This window comes from Candoia aspera, chromosome 3 (assembly GCF_035149785.1).
Source record: "Candoia aspera isolate rCanAsp1 chromosome 3, rCanAsp1.hap2, whole genome shotgun sequence".
Lineage (NCBI taxonomy): Eukaryota > Metazoa > Chordata > Lepidosauria > Squamata > Boidae > Candoia > Candoia aspera.
The window spans coordinates 165731598-165756872 of NC_086155.1; the positions used below are offsets into that span (position 1 = coordinate 165731598).

General features: G+C 38.2%; 1 protein-coding gene across 3 annotated transcripts; it reads right to left on the reverse strand.

Moving 5' to 3' along the window:
• Nucleotides 1–844: 844 nt before the first annotated feature.
• B4GALT6 (beta-1,4-galactosyltransferase 6) lies at nucleotides 845–25275 on the reverse strand. 3 transcript variants are annotated; one of them, XM_063299228.1, is made up of 9 exons: nucleotides 24963–25275; nucleotides 17199–17312; nucleotides 14080–14204; nucleotides 12905–13021; nucleotides 12208–12395; nucleotides 10333–10455; nucleotides 8923–9024; nucleotides 3725–3933; nucleotides 845–2490 (listed from the first exon to the last, which is right to left on the reverse strand). In XM_063299228.1, exons 1-8 carry the CDS (start codon nucleotides 25075–25077, stop codon nucleotides 3786–3788), a joined length of 1032 nt encoding a protein of 343 aa, XP_063155298.1. In that variant the 5' UTR covers nucleotides 25078–25275; the 3' UTR covers nucleotides 845–2490; nucleotides 3725–3785. The 3 variants fall into 3 exon arrangements, with proteins under 3 accessions (XP_063155298.1, XP_063155297.1, XP_063155296.1); XM_063299227.1 differs by lacking the exon at nucleotides 24963–25275 and adding an exon at nucleotides 17614–17730; XM_063299226.1 differs by lacking the exons at nucleotides 845–2490; nucleotides 24963–25275 and adding an exon at nucleotides 17614–17722 and having other exon boundaries at nucleotides 3666–3933.

The window sequence follows — 25275 nt, forward strand, 5'->3', positions numbered from 1 at the left end:
TTGTATTCAACAGCAGGCTGTAAGTCATTCAGAAAGCACGAATTTGTGAACAATTGTGATTCTTCCTTTGCTTCCTTTGTATCTGTTTAGAATTTGTCCTGTTCCCCACCAAGTAGTAAATGTACCTGGAGAGAAGCAGAGCCACTGGCACAGGGTAACATTTATCTGGAATGAGGAGGAGAAAGGTCTTTAGGCATAGCACAGAAGTTTTTTTACCGGCCTGGTGTCCTTCCAGCGTGTCTGTCATTTTATCAATCTCCCAGCCAGCACGGCCAAGGCACACCCTTAAGAAGTAAAGACAGTGAATGACTTGAGATTGGTCAAGTGCAAGGCAAGAGACCGAAAGGCTATCTGATATAAAGAGAAAATGGCAAAGAAATGTGTGTGTGTGATAGTGTATTTGGACTGGTGATCCTGAATGGAAGACCTGTGGGTTTGTGATTAGAGACTCAGGCTCACCTCTCCAACTTCAAGCCAAATTCTGAGATGTATTTCTTGGCATTTAACTTCATCAGTTGATTTTCCTATGGAATGCGTTTTATTGAAACAGTGACTTCAGAAGAAGGGTTTCATGTTATGAAGTTCAGACCTAATCTCTGCTTGGCATTCTTGTGCCAGTTCCCTTTCTGTGATTCCACAGTACATGTGGTTAGGTACCACAGAACCCAGTTTGTTAACTTTCACCTCTATGGCAGCCATTCTGCAGCAGCACCCATGACACTTTCTCAAGATTCTCATCCCAAGAGCCCATAAAGATTAGAGATATGAAACAAAACCATGGTTTGTAGCACACTGTACTTTAAAAAACAATGGATTTAAAAAGTATAAATATTTTAATGAGCAGAATAATAGGCGATAGCACAATTCTGTACAATACTCAGAACTTGTTAATACATTAATGTGCTTCTTACACCTGAAAAAGTAAAATCAGATTAAGTACACTTCCCCTCATATGCTATGAGTACCATTCTCATCATTTACACATAAATATCAAAGTATGTTTCACTCAGTTGAAGAACACAACCTAAAATCCAAGACAAAAAGCTAATAAAACTACAGCTATGTCAATCACTCATTTTAGCCTAAAATATAGTGTTGGGGGAATTAAGGAAAAACCCCAAACAGTTAAGGTTTTCATTAACTAAAATCAAGTTTTCCAAGCTGAATTTCAGCTCCTAGTGATTTCGTCAACACGCTCATGTACTTTTCATGGCAGCACCACTCGTTCAGCGACCATTCAAAATTACAATGGCACTGAATAATGAGACTTAAGACCAGTCCTCAAAGTTGCGACTGTCACAGCATCCCCAAAGTCACATGATCGCCATTTGTGACCTTCCCTGCCAGCTTCCAACAAGCAAAGTCAATGTGAAAGCCAGCAAGAAGTTGCAAGTCATGGTCACATGACATCGTGCTTAATGACTATGGGAGATTCACTTAATGACCATAACTAGAACTGATGAACTGCTGTCCTAAGGCATGGTCATGTGATTTTTCACTTTATGACCACATCACTTAGCGACAGAGTTGCCTGTCCTGATTGCACTTGGTAAGTGAGGGCTACCTGTACAGAAGTGATTTGCTATTGCATTCTTTTCTGATTGGAGCTTTCCCATCCAAGCACTAACCAAGACTTGTTCCACTTAGCTAGTGAGCTTAGACTAGGTCAGCAGTATGCTACCACTTACTAAGCCTTCGTTATTTACATGATTTTTATTGCTTCATCTGAAATGTATTTATTTATCTTGCTCTTGAAAAACTGTTCTAGAAGGCATTCTGCCCAAAGCCAGAGAGCATAACAAGGCTGTCAATGCTTCTACATTATGAAGTCATAAAGAAAGCGAATGGCTCCCAACTCCAAGCGCAAGCTAATTTAAAGGATCATAGTGTACAAAGATCTGTTACCGAATGGTATAATTGAGCAGAAAAAGGTATGCATCATAACTTTTTTTTTCCTGGCAGGTTAAAAATGTAATTCCAAAGTGTATGTGCACATGCACACCCCATACACACTTTTTACAAAACGTATGCATCACATTGGCAATATTTAAGACAAGCCTCTCCATTCAAACAATGTCACCATATTGAATTAGGACAGGATGTTATAAATACTATGTTTAGCTTTGCAAAAATCCATTAACTGGGAATTGAGAAATAGTGTACAGAATATGGTGTCTAGATTTAAAGGTAAAGGGTTTTTTGCATGCTTGGGTCATATAATTTAATCAAAATTATATATTTATCAGCAACATCTTTCCATTTTAATCTCTTCAAATTGCAAATTATTTGGAATGATAGACATCACTTTGTATATTTAATGAGCAGCCTATAATCAGTTGTTATGCTGAGGCTGTAAGGAGAAAACAAAGATAAGTAATTTTGTTATCGCAAACAACTGCAAGACATCTGCAGAAGAACTAATCCATAATGTAAATGAGATCTGTATCCATTTTACTCTTGTTGTAGATGTTGAGCAATGCATTTTCCATTCTGAAAGGAAAAAGAAGTAATTCTTTGGTTCTCATTTTTTTAAATCTTGGTTGATACCTATGTTCAACACTGAAACGCCTGTATCAGAACAGAGTGATTCACTCTGTAAAGATAATTGCTCAAGTATTCAAAGAATAGTACTCATAAAAAGGATGCTATATGTCAATCATCATCCAGTCCAATGCAAACTAGAATGAGACATACCTCAGTTATGTGTACTGGGCACAAAAAAACAAGATCAAAACAACTTTGTAAAATGGTGGGCAAGTTCACCCATGTAGAAGTCATAAACAGAAGTGTCTTAGCTTGTTGCAGAAAATTCACTGTTTACAAAGGAAAGGAAAACTTTTAATACTGATGGCAATCGGTTTAGGATGAATTTCAAGACATTTCTCCTCAGGTTGATTCCATTTCCAATGGCTTTCAATGAGAAAAATATTGACTAATGACAATTACTCTGAATATTCCACTTGTTACTCATGTAAAGCCTTTCCACCATCACTTCTTCCCATTAACATTTATTCATCTTCTAATTCATTGCTCTTTTGATTTTGGATGGAATGATGATGTTGTTTATTACAAAAATCCACAAAAGAGTAAGATGAAAATAGACTAGTTAGATATAAATCTACATTAACAGCACTGGCACATCAAGAATCATAATGAAATGCAACATCATGGATGGATTCCCATGCATGCAATATGCATAAATAATATTCTTTCAAGCGTATTCAGGGAACTGCCCTGGTAATCAGTAGAATAAAGATTGAAAGATGATTTCTCATAGGTTTGGTGGCAAAATCATAGGTATAGGTGGTATATGGAAGGGCTGTAGCTCAACATTAGCATAAAAGTTTATAATAACAGATAGCCAATATTTATAAATCAGCCTATAAATCATTCAAAATCTTTGTCTAGATTCAATTGCTTACATTTCATGCCTAAATTCTAGAAATACTGAACACAAATACTTCCAAAACATGCAGAATGCTACCATTGTCAAAAGCCTGATATTTTTAACAGATATTTACATGATATGGAAAACATAAAAAAAAAAAATTATAATTCATTGAATGCATGCTTTCTTAGAGAAAGGGATTTTCCTGATTTGTAAGCATGCTACATTTGTTATCTACAGAAAAGCTAACAAGCAAAGCTAACTTATTAGTTTCATAATGTGAAACATTCACTAATTGGCATATGATTGTGCAGTCATTTGACTTTTTAGAAATACCTGATTTAGTATTTTTCCAGTGTTACAAAATTTTGATCCAGTAGTTTATTCTGCTGTTCCATCAATAATCTTGAACAGGAGCTAGTTCTGGTAGCAGGTTTACAGTGATATTAGTATACAGTTTACTGGCAAGAATAGATGGCATATATAGTAGATTATTTAAACCATCAATAAATTGACGCTCTCGTGAATATCTTAATAGTTTGTATCTGTGGAAAAAAATATTCAGAGCATTGATAAAAATGTAAAATGTCATTCTCCTTTTGGACAAGAAAATATTTTCAGCCTCAGAATGAAACCAACAATTGTTTTGAACCCAAACTGAACACAAGTAAGAGTTCAACAAACAATAAACATATTGGATAGACTTTTTGCAGAATATTCAGCAAAAACATTTATTCTGCAATAAATATGCTGGACAGATTTTTAGGTAAGCAGAAACTTTATCAAGATGGACAGGTGCTAAACTCAAGCAGAGCAGGAAGGTATCATATTGGAAATGGCTGCTTTAAAGATACACAAACATATCCATACATCATGTGATATAATAATACATAGCAAATGCAAGAACTTTAAGGATGTTGTCCTATGAACTTCTACTCAGAAATAAATTCCAGAGTTCAGTGGGGTTTACTTTCAGTTGGACACCACTCTTCTCGAAAAAGAGAAAATGAAGTGTTGAAGATGGGGATGTTGGACAGCATCCTGCAAAAGCAAATCTAATCCTTTGCAGAAAAAACAGGAGTGTGCTACTGGCATCTGTATGGAGTCTATGAATGCTAATCCCCCCAAAGTGATTGTGATAGTTTCTACTATCTTCTTTATTATTTTGACAAACAGTACAACAGTGACAAAAATAATTGGAAAGTCTGGCTTTCAACAATTTATCCCCAGCTATAACAAAGGATTGTTACCTTGTCGTGGTGCTGGAGCTTGAGCACCTCAATGATGCCATGAGCTAAACCGTGAAGGGCCACCCAAGACGGGAAGGTCATGACAGAGAGGTCAGACTAAATGCGATCCCTGGGGAAGGTAATGGCAACCCACCTCAGTATTCTTGCCGTGAAAACTAAATGGATCAGTACAACCAGAGATATGTCGGTATACCATCGGAAGATGAGACCCCCAGGTCGGAAGATGGTCAAAATGCTACTGGGGAGGAACAGAGGATGAGTTCAACTAGCCCCAGACGTGATGATGCAGCTAGCTCAAAGCCGAAAGGACGGCTAGCGGCCGACGGTGCTGGTCATGAACGGCGAATCCGATGTTCTAAGGATCAACACGCCATTGGAACCTGGAATATATGATCTATGAGCCAGGGCAAATTGGATGTGGTTATTGGTGAGATGTCAAGATTAAAGATAGACATTTTGGGCGTCAGTGAACTGAAATGGACTGGAATGGGCCACTTCACATCAAATGACCACCAGATCTACTACTGTGGACAAGAGGACCACAGAAGAAATGGAGTAGCCTTCATAATTAATCGTAAAGTGGCTAAAGCATTGCTTGGATACAATCCAAAAAACAATAGAACGATCTCAATTTGAATTCAGGGCAAGCCATCTAACTTCACAGTGATCCAAATATACGCCGCAACCACAGATGCTGAAGAAGCTGAAGTAGAGTGGTTCTATGAGGATCTGCAGCACCTACTGGACAACACGCCTAAAAGAGATGATATTTTCATCACAGGAGACTGGAATGCTAAGGTGGGCAGTCAAATGACACCTGGAATTACAGGTAAGCATGGCCTGGGAGAACAAAACGAAGCAGGACATAGGCTGATAGAATTTTGCCAAGACAACTCAGTCGGCATAACAAACACTCTCTTCCAACAACCTAAGAGACGGCTTTATACATGGACTTCACCAGATGGACAACACCAAAATCAGATTGACTACATCCTTTGCAGCCAAAGGTGGCAGACATCTCTACAGTTGGTAAAAACAAGGCCTGGAGCTGACTGTAGTTCAGATCACGAACTTCTTCTTGCACAATTTAGGATCAGATGAAAGAGATTAGGGAAGACCCACAGATCAGCTAGATATGAGCTCACTAATATTCCTAAGGAATATGCAGTGGAGGTGAAGAATAGATTTAAGGGACTGGACTTAGTAGAGTTGTCCCTGGGGGAGCTGGGGGTGTTGACGACCGACAGGAAGCTCTAGCGTGGGCTGGTCCATGAAGTCACGAAGAGTTGGAAGCGACTAAACGAATAAGCAACAACAACACTTAGTAGATAGGGTCCCAGAAGAACTATGGAGAGAAGTTCGCAACATTGTTCAGGGGGCGGCAACAGAATACATCCCAAAGAAAGAGAAAACCAAGAAGGCAAAATGGCTGTCTGCTGAGAGATTAGAAGTAGCCCAAGAAAGAAGGAAAGCAAAAGGCAACAGTGATAGGGGGAGATATGCCCAATTAAATGCAAAATTCCAGAGGTTAGCCAGAAGAGATAAGGAATTATTTTTAAACAAGCAATGTGTGGAAGTGGAAGAAGACAATAGAATAGGAAGGACAAGAGACCTCTTCCAGAAAATTAGAAACATCAGAGGTAAATTCCAGGCAAAAATGGGTATGATCATAAACAAAGATGGCAAGGACCTAACAGAAGAAGAAGAGATCAAGAAGAGGTGGCAAGAATATACGGAAGACCTGTATAGGAAGGATAACAATATCGGGGATAGCTTTGACGGTGTGGTCAGTGAGCTAGAGCCAGACATCCTGAAGAGTGAGGTTGAATAGGCCTTAAGAAGCATTGCTAATAACAAGGCAGCAGGAGACGACGGCATCCCAGCTGAACTGTTCAAAATCTTGCAAGATGATGCTGTCAAGGTAATGCATGCTATATGCCAGCAAATTTGGAAAACACAAGAATGGCCATCAGACTGGAAAAAATCAACTTATATCCCCATACCAAAAAAGGGAAACACTAAACAATGTTCAAACTATCGAACAGTGGTACTCATTTCACATGCCAGTAAGGTAATGCTCAAGATCCTGCAAGGTAGACTTCAGCAATTCATGGAGCGAGAATTGCCAGATGTACAAGCTGGGTTTAGAAAAGGCAGAGGAACTAGGGACCAAATTGCCAATATCCACTGGATAATGGAAAAAGCCAGGGAGTTTCAGAAAAACATATATTTCTGTTTTATTGACTATTCTAAAGCCTTTGACTGTGTTGACCATAACAAATTGTGGCAAGTTCTTAGTGGTGTGGGGATACCAAGTCATCTTGTCTGCCTCCTGAAGAATCTGTATAATGACCAAGTAGCAACAGTAAGAACAGACCACGGAACAATGGACTGGTTTAAGATTGGGAAAGGAGTACGGCAGGGCTGTATACTCTCACCCTACCTATTCAACTTGTACGCAGAACACATCATGCGACATGCTGGGCTTGAGGAATCCAAGGCTGGAGTTAAAATCTCTGGAAGAAACATTAACCATCTCAGATATGCAGATGATACCACTTTGATGGCTGAAAGCGAAGAGGAACTGAGGAGCCTTATGATGAAGGTGAAAGAAGAAAGTGCAAAAGCTGGCTTGCAGCTAAACCTCAAAAAAACCACGATTATGGCAACCAGCTTGATTGACAACTGGCAAATAGAGGGAGAAAATGTAGAAATAGTGAAAGACTTTGTATTTCTAGGTGCAAAGATTACTGCAGATGCTGACTGCAGTCAGGAAATCAGAAGACACTTAATCCTTGGGAGAAGAGCAATGACAAATCTCAAGAAAATAGTTAAGAGCAGAGACATCACACTGACAACAAAGGTCTGCATAGTTAAAGCAATGGTGTTCCCCCTAGTAACATATGGCTGCGAGAGCTGGACCATAAGGAAGGCTGAGAGAAGGAAGATCGATACTTTTGAACTGTGGTGTTGGAGGAAAATTCTGAGAGTGCCTTGGACTGCAAGAAGATCAAACCAGTCCATCCTCCAGGAAATAAAGCCAGACTGCTCACTTGAGGGAATGATATTCAAGGCAAAACTGAAATACTTTGGCCACATAATGAGAAGACAGGACACCCTGGAGAAGATGCTGATGCTAGGGAGAGTGGAGGGCAAAAGGAAGAGGGGCCGACCAAGGGCAAGGTGGATGGATGATATTCTAGAGGTGACGGACTCGTCCCTGGGGGAGCTGGGGGTGTTGACGACCGACAGGAAGCTCTGGCGTGGGCTGGTCCATGAAGTCACGAAGAGTCGGAAGCGACTAAATGAATAAACAACAACATAGCATAGTACTCTTCTTATTATGCTCAGTATATGCATTGACTAATAGTTAAAAATATGATTGATACTTTGAATATGCAAGTTAAAAAGCATTAGTTCAGTTCCATTTGCAATTCTAGAATTATTGCATAGTTGTTGTTTTTCAGTATTGACTGAATTAACCCAGGACAAGACCATGGCTGATCAGATATACTGTGGAATTTGGTCAGTCAATACTAGTCTGAATCAAAAGAACTATTCTCACATATGATTTATTTGCATGAGCAAAGTTATGTTGCAAATGCAAGGTTTAAGGTTATATTTCCTTTTCTTTCAGGGGCAATAGGAAACATGCAACATTGAGTTGGTGGTTCTGATATTATAGCTTTAGAGGTATCTTCATCTTTATTTTTTAGGTTTTATTTATTGTAATTTCTTCAATTGTTATGAGCTGCCCAGAGTCATTGAGAGATGGGCAGCATACAAGTTTAATAAATTGGTAGTGGTGGTGGTGGTGATTGTTATTGTTATCTGCAGAAAGCTGAAATTTCATCAAAAAGATAATAAATGTGCTGTCCCTTATATACCTGCATGTAACATCATGACACAAATATGTAAGTAGCAGGAGTTTGTGTCAGAACATCAGGTCACATATTTCATAATTTGCCTCCCCTTGCTCCCTCTGCAGAAACCCATATATTGCTTGTATTACCTCATTTTCTTTTAAAATTTGGCTGCTGGGATATTATCACAGTTATCTATTCCAGACTTTGCTGAACCATAAGAGTATTCTGTCAAACTAAAGATAGTTTTCAAGAGAGAGAGAGTCCAAACTGGAAATAGCAATGAATATTCCACAGTGGAATTTTTAATATTCCGAATGCTAAAATGTTGCATATGAATAAATTAATCAGTTATGTTTAACTACCAGAAGCACAATATTATAGTAAAAATAAAAACTTATTTTAACATTTTTATTCTCACCGTCCTAAAAATTGAACTTCTCCTCTGTGATGATGAGGAATTGACTTATACTTCCCAAGTTCTCCTTCTGGTCTTGTCACATTAAATCCTACAGAGTGGACCCTATAATTCAAATAATTAACATGTGTAAGAAGGAAACACTTTGAGATATAAACTCAGGGACAGAAATCAGAGGCAACCTTTATAAATAAAAGGTGTCTTAAGTTTGGTGGGACAGGCAGGTTGCCATAGCTGATTTCATAGCTGAGCAGAAAGGCTTTTTTAAATAGTTTTAGTTATTAAAAGAAGAGGAAAATATATCAAAACAACAACAACAAACTCAAAATAGAACTGAATCAGGTTTGGTGTTTGGAGAGAAGCTGGCAAAAGAAAGTTTGAATCTAAAATGGGCCAAAACCACCAAGGGACTGCAGCGAACAAAAAATTCAGAACAAAATCTTCCAATGCATCTCTATGAGTGAGACAGCCAGCAGCTCAGAATGATGCTGACCGCTCCACTGTAATTCAAACTCTTCCTCCTGGCAACACCATCAGAGTAGAGCTATTACTAAGGGGTTGGAAAGAATTCCCAAATTACACTCTGAATGCATTCCCCATCTTGTAAAACATAGTCTTTCCATCATGTCAAAAACAACACAAAACAGCCAGTACATATGTAGAGAGCAAACATCATCAGTCCATAACTGCAAACCTGAGATATGGAATCCTTTTTTGTTAAGGCCCATGCTCAGTAAGTCCACAGTTCTTCATATAATGAGGAATTCCACATTTCTGATACATAATTCAGCATCACACTCACAACTAAGCAATATTATTTATGCAAAAACCACATTTAAAAAGTATGAAAATTAAACCAAAATAGGACAATGGAGGAGCAAGTCTATGTCATATGCTGTGTCCCCTTCAATATTTCTACTTATAGAATAATGAAGTTGATAGCAAACTCTTTTTAAACCTTTTCTGAAGTGTCCTATAAACACGATTTGGGGTGGAGGGTGCTGGGGTTGAACTAGCCTAATCTGATAATAAAAAACATACTTAATATTTTAAGACCCTTAACCATTGATTTGTCAATACATGGTATTTCAATTTTTTTTCAACACAAAAATACATACATTTTCCACTGCGCTAGCTTTGGGTCCCATTAGATGAATCCAGAGACATACAGTATGCTAGCAAGGCATTCCTTTACCTATGAGCTGTTGCTTAAAGCTGTTCAAATTGGTATTAGCCAATTACTGTTATGATTTTGTCCAATAAGTCTTTACATCTCATGCCAGGAGAAAAGAGCTTGGATACTACTCTTCCATTTATCCTACATCTACTTTGAACCTTCACTTGTTCCACCTGCTATGAACTGTTGAATTCTGGTCAATGACCTAATAAAGTTAATACAATACAATCAAATACCTGTTCCAAAGGTCATCATCTTCTCCTCCCCATCCCCAGAAAGCATTTGGAAATCCATTGATTTTTTTGAATTGTTCTACTGTTAGTCCACTTACACCACCAAAAAATTCATTGTATGGAAGACTGAAAATGAGAGAAGGTAATTTTTATTATGTTTAGGACTTGTAAAGATAAAAGGGAAGTCTCTGAGTCATGCCCAACTCCCGCTGCCTTCGTGGAAATATCCATATTAGACTTTGGGGGGGCAGGCAACAATTTACCAACAAACTTGGCTTTCGTACATTTTTATAATTCTTTTCCACCACAACGGTTTTCACATCTTACATATAACTAATTTAGATTAATAAATAACTATATTTAAATGGGTTTAGAATTTTGTAAACAGGGAGTATAACAGAGAAGGTAATGTTATTTCTGTAAAATAAAGTGCAGCTGTGACTACAAAACAACTGAATGGTGCATTAACAGTATTAACTTTTCGAACAGTAGAGGTTAAAAAAAATCACACTGGTGGGCAATTAAGACTTTGTAATATCTTCCTAAAAAAGAGAACTTGCTCTTTGTAAATACTAGAACAAAGGGAAAAATTAAAAAAAATATATAAAGGGGCAGAATACCAAACATGGAGAAAAAGTGAGAAAAACAGATATTCAGGATAGGGACAGACTGAATGTGCAATTAGTTGAATCAGAAAGGCTAGGAGTAAGATAAGCAAAAAAAACCCTGAACTGCTGCAAAATTCAGCATATGGCACAAGTTCTGGGGTGGGAGAAAAGTGAAATCAAACAAAAAGACAGGTTATTTGTGGGAACAGCATTTAGCAATGGGGCATGGAATGAGAGTGGGGACACCCAGGTTTTAGTCCCCCTTCAACAATGAAAGCTCATGGGGTGACTTTGGACAGTCACTCTCTTAGCCCAAGGTTGCTGTTGTTGTGGGGATAAAATGGGTGGAAGTCTATGTGTGCCATTTTGAATTCCTGAACAAAAGGCAGGATATAAATCGAACACATAAATTTCAAATAAATAAATAGATTATGTTTCTCAAAGAATTAAATTCCAGCCTATTTCACACCTATAAAGTCATCTATTCCAGTAAAACACTATCAGTAAGATTCATCAAAGCTGCTGCTTAGAGAGCCATCAGGAGTAGAGCAGCATTGAATTGTTAGAAACAAAATCTTACTAAAAGCAAATATCCTCAGTAGAATTATATAATAAAACTATGCATGTTAAGTAAGGTAAAGTGTTTTAAAACTGTTGTGAGAAATCCAGTGTTATAATGGGACTTCCTCCTACTCATTGCATACTGTCCAATATATTCTAGAGCATTGTATCTCAACCTTAGCAACTTTAAGATATGTGGACTTCAACTCCCAGAATTCCCCAGCCAGCATGCTGAGGTTGAGAAATAGTGCTCTCGGGGAAATCTTTAAACAGTAGAGCAGATTTTGGATGTCTGCAGGCTGCTATGAGAACATGTATCAAATTCTTTGTGGTTCTGCTCCTGGATTTCACTGTTTGAATTAATAGTCAAACTGAACTTTAATGAAATAGGAGAAAATATACATACAAGAGATGTAAATAGTGGTTGCCAAATGTATCATGTATACTGATACATTTTTATTTACCATTCTTAAAGCCAACAGTAAGGATTATAAGCCTATATGTCACAGAAGATGTGCATTTTTAGAACTGACATTTCATCATCATGAACTTGGCCTATATGTTTTTTTTGGTCCATAGAATTTTTAGTAATACCAATAGATATATTCATAGAATGTGAGGATCGATTTAAAATATTTTCCAATACTGCTTACTTTGACTAACTGCACAAATACAGGAGGTCAGAAATACTGTTCCACATGTTACGTACATGTACATATACTTATCCAATTTTGCAGCAAAGTGACGTGGCATTTCACCACATCCATAATAATTTCTATCGTTTTCTGGTAAATGATCCACATCATGGAAGATTACACAGTCCCAGTCACCATCCTTCATAGCTTCCTTGAAGCCAATATTAAACAGCATTGCTCGGTTAAAAGGCTGTGTTCCTATCTTAACAGAGGGAAAAACAGAAGAATGAACTGTTAAAGAAAGTGAATTAGAATATGCAGATTAACTATTGGAATACGGTTTCATAATGCTATATAACCACTGAAATCAATGAACCTGAGCTATGACAGCTTGTCCCGTTAATTTTAATATGTCCGTTTTAAATTAAGTATATTACAGGTAGAGATCCAATCCTTAGTTAATTACATTCCTACTAATAGGAGAACATAGAAACAATGTTTTAAAAATACTGGATACACACAAGAGAAGACATGGAAGATTCCAGTTAAGTTGACATATATTATAATATTTAAAGATTTTCTTTTGCTGATCTGGAATTCAAGTTATAGCAGTAATTCAAGAAATTTGCCCAAACACAGCAAGAACACTGCTAAACATACATTGTTAAACATAGATTGGCAGACACACGCTGTTTATTGTGGAATATATTCAGCTAAATATGTACAATAATATAATAACTCTTTTCTGAAAGAAATAAAAAAAAAGCTCACCTGTTCAACAACATAAAAAGCAAATTCTAGCCTCTGCTTCTGTAACACTGGTATTAAGTGTCGAAAAAATATAGGAAGGTGTTCATGACGATTGCGAAAAGGGATGAGTATTGCAACCTTTAAAAATAGAGACCCATCTGAAATCTGTTATGCTAGCAGACAGAATTGCAGAAGTTACACACAAATCTTAGGAAAGCTATTTGCTGGTGGTGCATGATTATGGTTATGCAACAAGTCTAATAGCAGAAAATTAATTTTAATTACTTTTCTGCAAATTAATCTGTATGTCTGCTTTATCTGAAGAAAAATACAGTAATCGCAAATTTCAATGATCTCTTAAGAAAAATCTGTTTTTAAATCTTTTTTATGACTTAATAAACAATGCAAGAAGTACATTTTTGTCTCATATTGACATATCCAACTGCCTTCAACATACCTTAGGTAATGCCTGATTTTAATATATGGTTCTGGTATATCTGAGATAAAGTTCTATCTAAAGCCCTATTCTATCAAGTTGCCAGATTAAAATCATTGAGAATATAGGAAACAGCCTTTTCAATAGGAGCACCTCAGAAATTTATCTTCTGAAGACTGCCATCGATGTTCATTTTAGTAAACACATGGTGGAACAGTTATTTATTAGTGTTTTTCAAAAAGCCAAACTAGATGCAACATGGACAAACACATTTACTGTTGATATAATGGTCCCATTCATTTATGAAGTATAGTTTAAAGACTTCAGTTTTTGCATCAAGAAGGGTAAGTTCACCTCTTAACTCAATATTGATTTTCATGTGAAAATCAGTCCTGCCCCTCAATCCTATCTTACATGACAGATGTACAAATAACTAAATGTGGTTGTCCTTACCACATTTAGTTATGGTCTGAAGCCTATCAGTGGCTAATGATCTGGACTGTACCTAAACTGAACAGTACCAAGATTCTTATAGAGACTGGCAGGTAGGTAAAGATACATTATTCTGTCTTTATTCTAGCATGCTTTTCAAACTTCAATTCATTATGAGCTTCGTGTTTGGCTGAAAAGTAAAGATAAATTATACATAAACATGTCAGGTATATATGAAGATACGTTCCAATATTGCAAAGACAACCAATTTCAAACCTGAAGAAAATCATGCAGGTCCTAGATTACTAGAAAAATAACTGTACCTTACCTTCCAGCGTGGTTTACAGTCTTTTGGCTTCCAGTGACCACCTGGTTCAATGTCTAAATCTTTAGAAAACATCTGCTGAATTTCATCCAAACTGATTTCACTCATATTGGCTTCAATAAAGCCTCCTAAGTAATGAGAAGCATTAATTATGCAATGAGAAGCATTAATTATGAGAAGCATGATATAAATTTTGATTAAGATTTCCCTCACATTTAAACCCACATGTAAATGATATAGATATTATTATATATAACAGCCAATGATAGGAGCTGGTATCTGATACAGCTTTCCAAATGGTGTGACATAATATAGTTAAGAAAAAGGGAATTTTTGCTTGTCAGGTATAGAAACCCCCTGTGCTTAAACACAAACACATAAAAAAAGAATACAGTAATGAAATAATAGTTAAATGCACAAACAGTGGATCTCAAATCCAAATTAAGATCCAAAATGCTTAATGTGCCATTATATCTCCTGACTTACGGAGCAGAATAAGACCTGAACAACACAGCAGAATGTGTATATTTGCCACATGCATACAGGTTTTAAGATTTATACACCATAATGAAGCTGAGGTGCATCTTTTTAAACATGCACCAAGGGAGACAACAAGCTCTGCCATATAGCAAAATATATTTACATATGTACATCTTCCCTTTTTACTTTATTATCATCACAAACATTGGCCTTGTTTAGCCAAATCACACTTTAGGTTCCAATTTGCTTTTCCCCTTCCAGCATGGCACTAAAGAGATTGGCAGCATTTCTTTCAGTTTTCAACTAACTGTACTTTGGTGCGCTATCTAGACAAATGTAAGATTAGTTCAATCAAAGTTTATTCAAACAAAGCAGTATCATAAACCGTGACTTGGAGCTGGCTTTTTCAAATAAAACATGCTTAAACTAACACATTTTTTGTCCCAGTTCAGATACAATGCAAAGCTGGCTTGTTGAAAATGGAACTAACATTTCCTATTCTCCTTAGGGCAAGGAAAAGGGGAAATGACGTTCATAGGCCTGAACTCATTTTAGTAGCAAGAAGGGTGGGCAACCTTTTGGGGTCAGTGTCACATTTTAAATGTTGGGAGTATGTCATGGAAATGCTCACAAAATGGCTGTTACTGGGGAATGTGGTACAGCTGACTGTAAAAGACAATTTAGTAGAAGGCAAATTTGTGAGTGTATTTCTTAACCCTCAATATAGCTTACAAGACGATCTCTACTATCCAAGCTTATCACTGCCTTTTTTTCTGAGAAGGTGGAACACACTTCCAGAGAAAGCGCTGAGTTGTAGCCATCCATCATTTTTGTTTTCTAAGAAGGCTTAAGGGGGCTCATGTGGGGCTTCGACCCATTCCTGCACTCTCCAGGTTGAAATTGACCCAGTCCTGATTGGGGGATTCACCTGCTTCTTTTCCCCTTCCACCCAGGCCAGGAAAGAAAACACCAACTGCATGTCTTTGGAGGACTGTGGTTTTGTTTTGTTTTTAAGTTTTACAAGCTGTCCTGTCATTTTGGCTGGAAAGGGGACTTGGCAAACCTCTTGCCAATTTCACCCATTTAAAAAATAAATAAATACTAGCCAGCATTTCACAGTTCCTCTGCTGAACCTATTGCAAACAAACAAAAAAGGGCCAGCATTTCACTATTCCACTACTGAACCCCCAAAAACAGAAACCAAAGGCCCAGCCTTTCCTGGGAGCCATGCCAGCAGGCCAGTAGAAAAAGGTGGCCAAAGGCAGAGAGCAAGGACTGGGGCAGGCAGAGCATACAATGGGCAGCTGGAGGAGGAGCGTTTGCTTCACGTGGAATGAAGTACAGCAGGTGGACCAGAGGGACCTCCCCGCTCCAGAAGAGGGAGAAAAAATCATCTTTTGATGTAGAGCAAGAATATCTGGGTGGCAGTCACCTTTCCAGCAGGCTAGAGGAAGGCTGAGGAGTGGATGATGTCATCTGTCCCCGCCCTTCTGAAATGGATAAATGACCGTGGGGCAAGCCCATCATCAGAGAATAATACCAAAATGTTATTTCAGGCACTATATCACACTGGTTCTTAATACTTAGATCTCAGATACGAAGTTCATGGAAAACCTTGGAAAAATCAGTGGCCTTATTTATGCATAATAATATATCATGTTTATCATTAGACGAATGAGCCACAACAAACCTTGAACTCACCCGGCCCCCACCTTCTTCTCTAGTGGGACGAAGCAACAAGGAGGCCTTTGAGAAGCTTTTGCTTCTCATTCACACTACTCCTGTTGAGCATGTTCACGTTATGGTAAGCCAAGTTGGCCATAATAATGGTTAAGTTTAACCACTATCTTTAACCACAATCTGAAATCCTGCCTGTTTTACCCACAATATTCTGTATTATTAGAATCTGAGCAGAGCAGATAAAGAAATTTCTGATCCAGTGGCTGACTGGATTTTTGCAGTCCAGTTATGGCAGTCCTAATTACATTGCAATGTGCATACTAAATCCAGTAACTCTTGATTAGTTAAAACAAGATTACTTTATGAAGCTGGCCTGTTCTAGTTTACCCTAGTTAAGATAGGTCACAGTATACTGTAGAGTACAGTAATCCATGGCTAATTAAAGCTTAAAGCAAAAAGCTATTTAATTCTATCATAGGAGAATGAAGGGGTAGGGCTAGCAGATCTGGGCTGCAAAAATCCAACCAACCACTAAATGACAGGATAGAATTAACATTTACTGTATCTCTTTGCTTCCATCCAGTGATCTTCTGGATTCTTGCAGTCTAGATCTGGTAACTCCATCAAAGTTGAGGAGGAACACAGGACAGAAAGGTTTCTAAAATATTACAAACATTGAATTGGGCCATTATAGTGCAATCTATACATGATACATAATAGTGCACCAAATTCAACTCTGAAATTCTAAACTTATTTTTGTAGAATGTTTAAAAATTATTTTTAAAAAATGATGACAAACTTTTTTTTCCCCTGGGGGAAATATAGTTTTTTAATGTAAAATTAATGGTATGAATGTAAAAAAAAATAATGATATTAAAGAGCTTTATTGAAAATAGCGATTCAAAACAGTTTGTAATAGGTTTAGGTTAACAGGTTTTCTGTTAAGATGAAAATAAACTTACTCATGGAGGGCAATTTTTCTGGACAAGGTTGAGAAGGAGAATAAGTGAAGTTTTCTGGAAGATACATCGCTGTCTGAGCAATATTATCAGTTGTACTGTTGCCATCAGGATAATCTTAATAGAAATAAAAATATTCCCCATTAATCATTTGATTATAAAGTTGTCTTCCCAACTCATTTTTATCCAATTATGTAATTTCATATATGCCAAATTATTTATTTATTTATTATTCAAATTTAATTACCACCCATCTCCCCCAAAAGAGGGACTCTGGGCAAATTAACATATTAAATGCATACTTCTGATCTTAAATAATTTGTTGGGATTTGATTCAAGAATTCCTTTGGCCCAGAGTGTCACTAAAAATAATTTACATAATAACATAAACATTCAAAGTATTGTATAATATTCCTACCTGTGCCATTTAGTGTAGCATTTTTATTAGTGTACAGCCTGATCATATGTCCTATTGTTTTCACATTTTCTTTCAGCATTATACCTCGTGCTTGTACCATAAATAAATATGTATTTGCTATGAAGAAAAAAAAACATTCAAAATTAACTTCAATATAAAATGTAAAGTTGGATGTATAATATTCTAAATCATAGGCAGAATGAATAATTTTAGGATAATTATCATAGACAGGTCAAATAAACAAATTATAACAGATAATTCAAGTTGACAAAAATACAACATGTAGAATCTTAATATTAAACACAATATCTTGAAGAGCTTTGCACCACCTCTTGAAAGCTGTATTAGATGCAAAACATCTTCCACTTGAAAAGGAATAATTAATTAATCATAGGTCTAACTTCTGTTCTCATCTTCAGTTTCATAAGCAATTGATGCTAATGGCACTGATCATCTGTCACATAATCAATCTCAAGTGCAACAAAAACTCACATCACTAGATGTCACTCTTGGTAACATTAGTAAATATAAAGCCAGCAGGGTTCAATGGCTTACTAAAATGATTCCACCCAACACCAAATTCTCCATAGAAAAAATGTAACTATGTTTGTAATTAAATACACATCAGTTTCATATTACAGGTCAACTTTTAAAGTGATATTATTTCTAAAACTTAGAAGTAAGAATCACACTTGATGGTCATACCTACTTTCTACACATAAAAGCACGTAAAGAAAGATAAATTATAACTAATATTTCAACTGTGTTTATGACTATTTGGAATAATTTAAAATTCATATACATTATATAAAATTTTATCTATATCCTGTCTTATCAGAAACATAATTCAACTTTATTAATCTGATTATATAAAAAGATGCTTAGCATAGTGAAACACTAAAATATATTAAAAATTCCACATCTCTACATCAGAGAATGTCATTATGTATTGTGGTAAGACGTACTTCAAAGTCAGCTAAAGCCCAGATCACTAGAGGAAGCGAGGAATACAGAAAGGATTTTCATTTCTGGACTTCTTTGAAGCTTCATTCCTGATCTGTTTTTCTGAAGCTACATTATGCTGCAGAGGGCAGTACCACTGGAAATACACAAATGGGGAAAACCCTTTGTGTCATTTTTGTAACACTCCAGAGTACAAAGGAGCAATACGGAATTTAGAGAATAACACAACAACCAAATTATATTTTTTGACTCTAGGCTGGTGGAGTGAGGCTACTGAGGTCTTGTCCCAGAGCCTGGAGCTGTGCAGGTCTAGATAGGGAGGAACCATCCCAAATCAATCTTACCAAGACTGAATGGCTATTGATGTTGGGGTCATCTAGATCAGGGGATATTCCATCTTCAAGCTTCGATGGAGTAGCACTTCCCCATTCAAGAATGGTGTACAATCTAGGGGTCTTCCTGGATTCACAATTCCTGCCATGAGCAGATGGCAGCTATGGCCAGAAAGGCCTTTTTACAGCTTCATCTGGTGTGCTTCAGATCAAAATGATTCTTCTAGTCAGACCACTGTTGGCCACCCCAAGGTAGGATACTGGCAGTTGAGAGAAATTTTAGTTTTACTATTCACCCAACCTAATTGTTGTGCAATCTTTCATCCTGAGATTTTTGCAATGGTATTATGTAAGGTATGTCAAGTACCTAGTACCGCTTAATGGCTAAGTTATTTTACAGGGAAAAATAGTGAATTACTCCCTTATAGTTCTAGCTCAGATATCAACAGTCAGTTTAACCAAGTCAGGAAGAGGTTTCATCAGTCATTGTGAACAGTTTTTCCCTTGCACAAAATCTCAAAAATCGTATAGTTGAAGTTTAGCCAAAGTGTTCCTCACTACAATGTATATTCATTCCATATTTCATTATATTCTATTCTATCTCAAAACAACAATGCTATAGATATTTAAAAAAAAATTACAAGTAGTGTTGTATGAAAATCTTGTTCTACGTTTTATGAATGTTATTGTTCATGTATTTCAGTTTCTGTTTTTTTATATGCCAGGGCTTCAGTGGGTCATTCTTTGCAAGTCCCATCATGGCATGTAGGATGGACTGTAGGCAAGTTATTTAATTAGGTGAGTGCCAATGAGCTGGACTTAAATAACTGTATGGACAAATGCCTGCCATCTCAACCTGTTTCTAGTAAAATTCTTAGCTTTTCCAGGGAATTCTAATCATCACCTTGAATCTTATTTATCTCTTTTTTCTATTTCCCTCAACTTTGCCAAGCAGTCTTTTTTTTTCCAAGTCCATCATATGCAGCCCAAAGTATGTGAATTTCTGTTAACTGATCATTACCACAAGTACTCAATTTTTATTCAGTTCATTAGGAATAATTAACTGGTTCCCTTTGCACCCCTTGGTATTCTCAGTAAAGGTCCTGATGTTCTCTAACTCAAAGGCATCTCTCCTCTTTCTCTCACACTTTCTCAGTGCCTGGTTTTCACAGCCATATATTGAAAGACCATTGCTTTAACTCTGTTATCACAGAAATATCCTTATCCTTCATGATCTTACTTAATCTTTCTCCCTAGGATTAATCTCTTCTTATGTACCACACTATTTATTCTTGATCTGAAGAGTGGGAAAATCATCCGCTACCTTCATTTCTTCACTGCAACTGGCTCATATTACCTTTGGCCTCCTGAACCCAAAATTCTTAACTTAATTTTCAGCTTCCATTTTTATTTTCATAATGAACACTTCTGAATCTTTGCTTTCAACTAATAAAAGGTGAGCTGTGTATCTCAAACCATTAGTATCTCAGCCTCTGATTTTGATAGCACCTGTCCAATCTTGGCATTTATATAATATATGAACTACGTACGTTAATCAGATATGGGGACAATATACATCTTTATCTCACACCCTTTCATTTTCTACACCACTCTGATTATCCACTTTCCATTGTTATAGTAGTTGCTTCTTCACTGTAAAGTTTTCTCAAAACAATAGTCAGGTGTTGTGGCTTATGCATTAGCCTTAATATGTTCCACGTTCTGGCATGATTTAAATCAAAGGCTTTGCAGCAGTCAATAAAGCAAACTTCCTTCTTACCTTTTCTTGCTGTACCATTATTCATTTTACATTAACTACCTGATCTCATATGTCTTTTCTGGGGAATTAGTGCAGTTCTTAAGTAATGTATACATTCTCTTACATCTTCCTTCTCCAATATATACCTTCTTCTAAGGGTATATTCTGCTCTTTCCAAGGCTGTAGAACAGAGTCTTGTCCTATATTTACTTAGAACTGTTAACACTTCAATTGTTTCTTTTTCTGCATCTTTAAACAGTTCAGTAGGTATTTCATATGTGCCTACTGTTTTCCTATTGGGGAGCCAGTCTATTGCTTCTTGTACCTCACTTTTTAGTGAGTTTGTTCCTGAATACATTGTTTCTCCATGTTCTCCATGTTTTTGTAATACCATTTGTAAAGAGTTTCAGTAAAGTATTTCCATCTTCCTTTAACTTCCTTTAGGTCTATTGAATCTCTTCAGAGAGTATCACTTATTTAATGTTACAGTTATCTCTATAACATCAGGAAAGTTACATATCCTTTAATGAAACAAACTGGACTCAGAATCATGGATTGTTGTTTAGATATTTCAAGCTGTTACTTTCATATTCATAGCTTATCTTAACAAAATCAATGAGACAAATTTAGCTGATACATAACCTAAACTGTAAAGTCTGTTGCTGGTCGTAAGACATGCAAATCCACATATTAAATTTAGCACTGTGTGCAAGCCAGGCTACAATGATTTGTCCAGAAGCTATAATTTTAAAAATCCTGTCAGCAGTGGCTGTCTATAGCAAGCCCCAAAGACACCAAAATGAAGATGACACGCATGCAATGACATTGTTATAGAAATGCTGCCATTGCATATTTATATCATATGATGATGTGATGCAGGCATCATTATTTGCCCCCTTGTCCCTGCTGGAGATACCCGTGCTGTCAGGGGCATGGCTGGATACAGCCTTAGTTTACAATGGAACTAAATACTTCATCTAGTGGTGGGAGGAAGATCAAGTCTCTTGATGTAGAAACTGCAAGATAAAACCACTGGAAAGCATGAAGCAAATTTTGCTATTCTGTCATGTAAAGAACTCTAACTCTAAAGCAGATGCTGAGTAAAAATTCAAATAATTTTAGTAGCTCATGAAGGAGTTCTGCTGAGAATTGAACCTCAGAAAAATAAAATTCAAAACAATGACCAGTAACACTTGCTGTGTATTCATTCAGTGTGCTGGTCTTGGCTTTTAAAATGAAATATGGTTTCAGATCTGAAAAGAAACCATTTTTATTTGTTTTCAAAAAGGAATCAACAAGCACAAGAGACAAAAATGAGTCCTACAAAGGAATAATATTTTTATTATTAAATTTAAATTTATACACTCCCCATCACACTATAAAAGTGACTCTGGGCAGCTTACAAATAAAAAAGTCATAAAAATCATTATAAAAATACAAAAAAATAGAAGATAAAAGAGGAAAACTAAAAGGCAGAGAGTGCACCTTAAATCACCAACCGCCCCCAGGGCTGCCTATCACTCCTGGATCCTGAAGCTTGTTGGCAGAGCCAGGTCGTGACACTCTTCCTGTAGGCCAGAAGAATGGGGGCCAACCTCACCTCCAGGGGCAAGATGTTCCACAGGGCGGGGGCAATGGCAGAAAAGGCTCTCCTCCTCAACCCTACCAGTCGGAAATCTTTAGCCAATGGGGTTCGTAACATGCCCTTCCTGCCAGACCAGGTGGGATGCATTGATGTGATTGGGACAAGACAGTTCCTCAAGTAACTTGGGCCTGTGTGTAGTGGCAATACGGAAGACCATTGTCTTTCGAGGAGTTTAAGTGACATATTTTGATTTTCTCCTTCACACAAAGAAGCTTAAGAGATTATTTTGAGTTATACTAATGTTTATCTGGCTTGTTTTTTATTTCTGTTTGAAATGGGGGGAGAAAAGAAAACCCCAAGATTGTTTTTGTTAAGCACTAGCTTATCTGTATAGTTTCCCAGGCTCTTGGATTAAACAGGTGCTCCAGATCCTGGGAATTATCCAGTCGAGGTCAGATCCTGCAGTCTCTGTACCAAGGAAATGGGGTCACAAGATTTTAGGGCCAGACTCTGATTAAAAACCTTAGGATTACCTTTTGAGTTTGGGCGTTTCTGCACAGACCTGAGCGCTGGGTGCTGTGGAAATTGAGCCACCCTGGGGTATCTCTGCTGTCTTTATTAAGGGGCTCCTGACAGCCTATAGGAATGATTGGGTATCATCTTGCTTGGTATGTTGTGTTTTTCTTTATGTTATGCTATTTATGCCTAAACTGTTTCTGTTTAATCTGCCTAAACTGTTTCTGTTTAAATCTGTTTGCTTGAGTTAATAATAAAGCTTAAAATCTCTTTATCCACTGATGTGCTTATTGTCACTGGATCTAAAAGAACCAATTGTCTGAGCAACTGATCACTGCTTGGACACTTGGCAGAACACCATGCCATGAAGGGCTTTAAAGGGCAAAACCAACACCTTGAATTGGACCCAGAAGCACACCAGCACCCAATGCAGCTCGCGCAGCAGAGGTGTTACATGAGCAGCCCTAGAGGTACCCATAAGTGCCCATGCCGCCGCATTTTGCACCAGCTGGAGCTTCCAGATACTTTTCAAGGGTAGCTCCACGTAGAGCACATTGCAGTAGTCCATACGGGAGATGACCAGGGCATGAATGACTAAAAGAAGGGCTTCCCGATCCAGGAAAGAGAGCAGCTGGTACACAAGATGAAGTTGAGCAAAGGCTCTCCTAGTTATGACTTCCACCTGCTCCTTGAACAGGAGTCGTGAGTCCAGGAGGAACCCCAAATTGTGCACTGGGTCCGTCTGGGGCAGTGCAACCCTGTAAAGGACTAACAATGGTAGATTCCCAGATACAGAGGAGCCCCACACCCACAGCCACTCCCATCTTACCAGGGTTCAGCTGAAGCCTGTTGTTCCCCATCCAGACCTCCACAGCCTCCAGGCACCACAAAAGCATATCCACAGCATCACTCAGTTCATCCAGGACAGAGATGTACAACTGGGTAACATCAGCATGCTGATGATACCTCATCCCACGGTGGCAGATGATCTCACCCAGCGGCTTCATGAAGATGTTAAAAAGGAGCGGAGAGAGAACTGAATCCTGAGGCACCCCACAGAGCAGGGGCCGCAGATCAGACCTCTTGCTCCCTATCAACACCGATTGGGACCAGTCTCAGAAGAAGGAAGTGAACCAGCACAAAACTGTGCCGCCCACCCCCAACTCCCGAAGCCGACCCAAAAGGACACCATGCTCGATGGTATCGAAGGCTGCAGAGAGGTCAAGAAGAGCCAGGATGGATGCACTGCCCCATCCCGCTCTCACTAGAGATCATCTAAAAGCGTGACCAATACTGTTTCTGTCCCATGTCTGGGCCTGAAGCCTGACTGAAAAGGGTCTAGATAATTTTAAACCAAGAGAGGGAGAGAGAGAGGGAGACACACTGTTTTGGTAGAAGAAACTGTTCAAAGGGTTCAAAGAATTATTATATATGATTATATTATATAAGAATTGTTATATTAAGAATTATTATATTATATTATAATTATTATAGAGGAGTTCTGTGAAATAATTGCCTATTTGGGGTGAGCCATTCGGTTACACATTAAGTCACACTGTCCACCAAACCCCGTAACTGTCAGTCGTCTCACACATTCAGGCATCACCACTAGGGAGGCACATGCGATTTTGTCAGCAGCAACAATTTCCATCTGGAATGCTGATTAAGTCAGTGTTTCATCCCCCTGAAGCAACACATTATCATTTCTAGAAAATTGTGCATTTTTTCCCAGAAGGACACAGGAACCTCCAGGTCTTTCAAACATGTAATCCACAGAAGCCTCCCATATTCTGTCTACAGCATATATCTCTACAAGCAGCAAAGAGAAGTGAGAGGAATTATTTCCTATTTTGGCATTTTCCTATTAAACTATGGCATGTGGGAACTTAGACATGGACATACACAAATTCATCTAGCAAAAACTGCACCAGGGCATGGATAGACATGTGGGAAAACAGTTGCTACAAGCTCATGTCACCTTCCATCACCTCAAAGACAACATTTATCAACTCCACTGAGGTCGGGAAATGGTAGTGTCAACGGTCTCCGGGGAAGGTGATCCATGATCGGGTCTCCCAGCCCATCTGCGAGAATCAGCCCCCACGTGCTTCCCGTTGGGGCAGGCAGCTCCAGGGCGGCGCCTGCTTTAATCCCACCCACCGACCTTGGAGGAGGGCAAAAGAGCTTGTCTTACCTATGCCAGGAGCCACATAGATGAAATAAAGGCAAGAGGAAGAAAAGGAGAAGATGAAGATGAAGACGAGAATGGAGCGGTTGGAGACCCTCAGCGCCGTCCTGAAGAGAGGCATCCTCCTCTTCCAGGGCAGGAGGAACCCCTCCCCGAGGCCCGCTACGCCGCCCGGGCAAAACGCTGCCCGCCGAATGGATTCCGAACTAACGCCGGGGAAGGAGCTTCCAGACCGCCGGCGGCAGCGTGGAAGCAGCGGCGTGGAAGCAGCAGCGGCAGCAGCAGCAGGGATGACTCATGGCATCCCAGGGTGGGGAGG

Coding starts and splice junctions, on each gene's coding strand:
- B4GALT6 (XM_063299228.1), bottom strand. CDS start 25,077: ATGCCTCTCTTCAGGACGGCGCTGAGGGTCTCCAACCGCTCCATTCTC. Junction 14,205..17,198: donor AGAAAAATTGCCCTCCATGA/GTAAGTTTATTT, acceptor CTCATTACTTAG/GAGGCTTTATTGAAGCCAAT. Junction 12,396..12,904: donor CTTTTTATGTTGTTGAACAG/GTGAGCTTTTTT, acceptor CCCTCTGTTAAG/ATAGGAACACAGCCTTTTAA.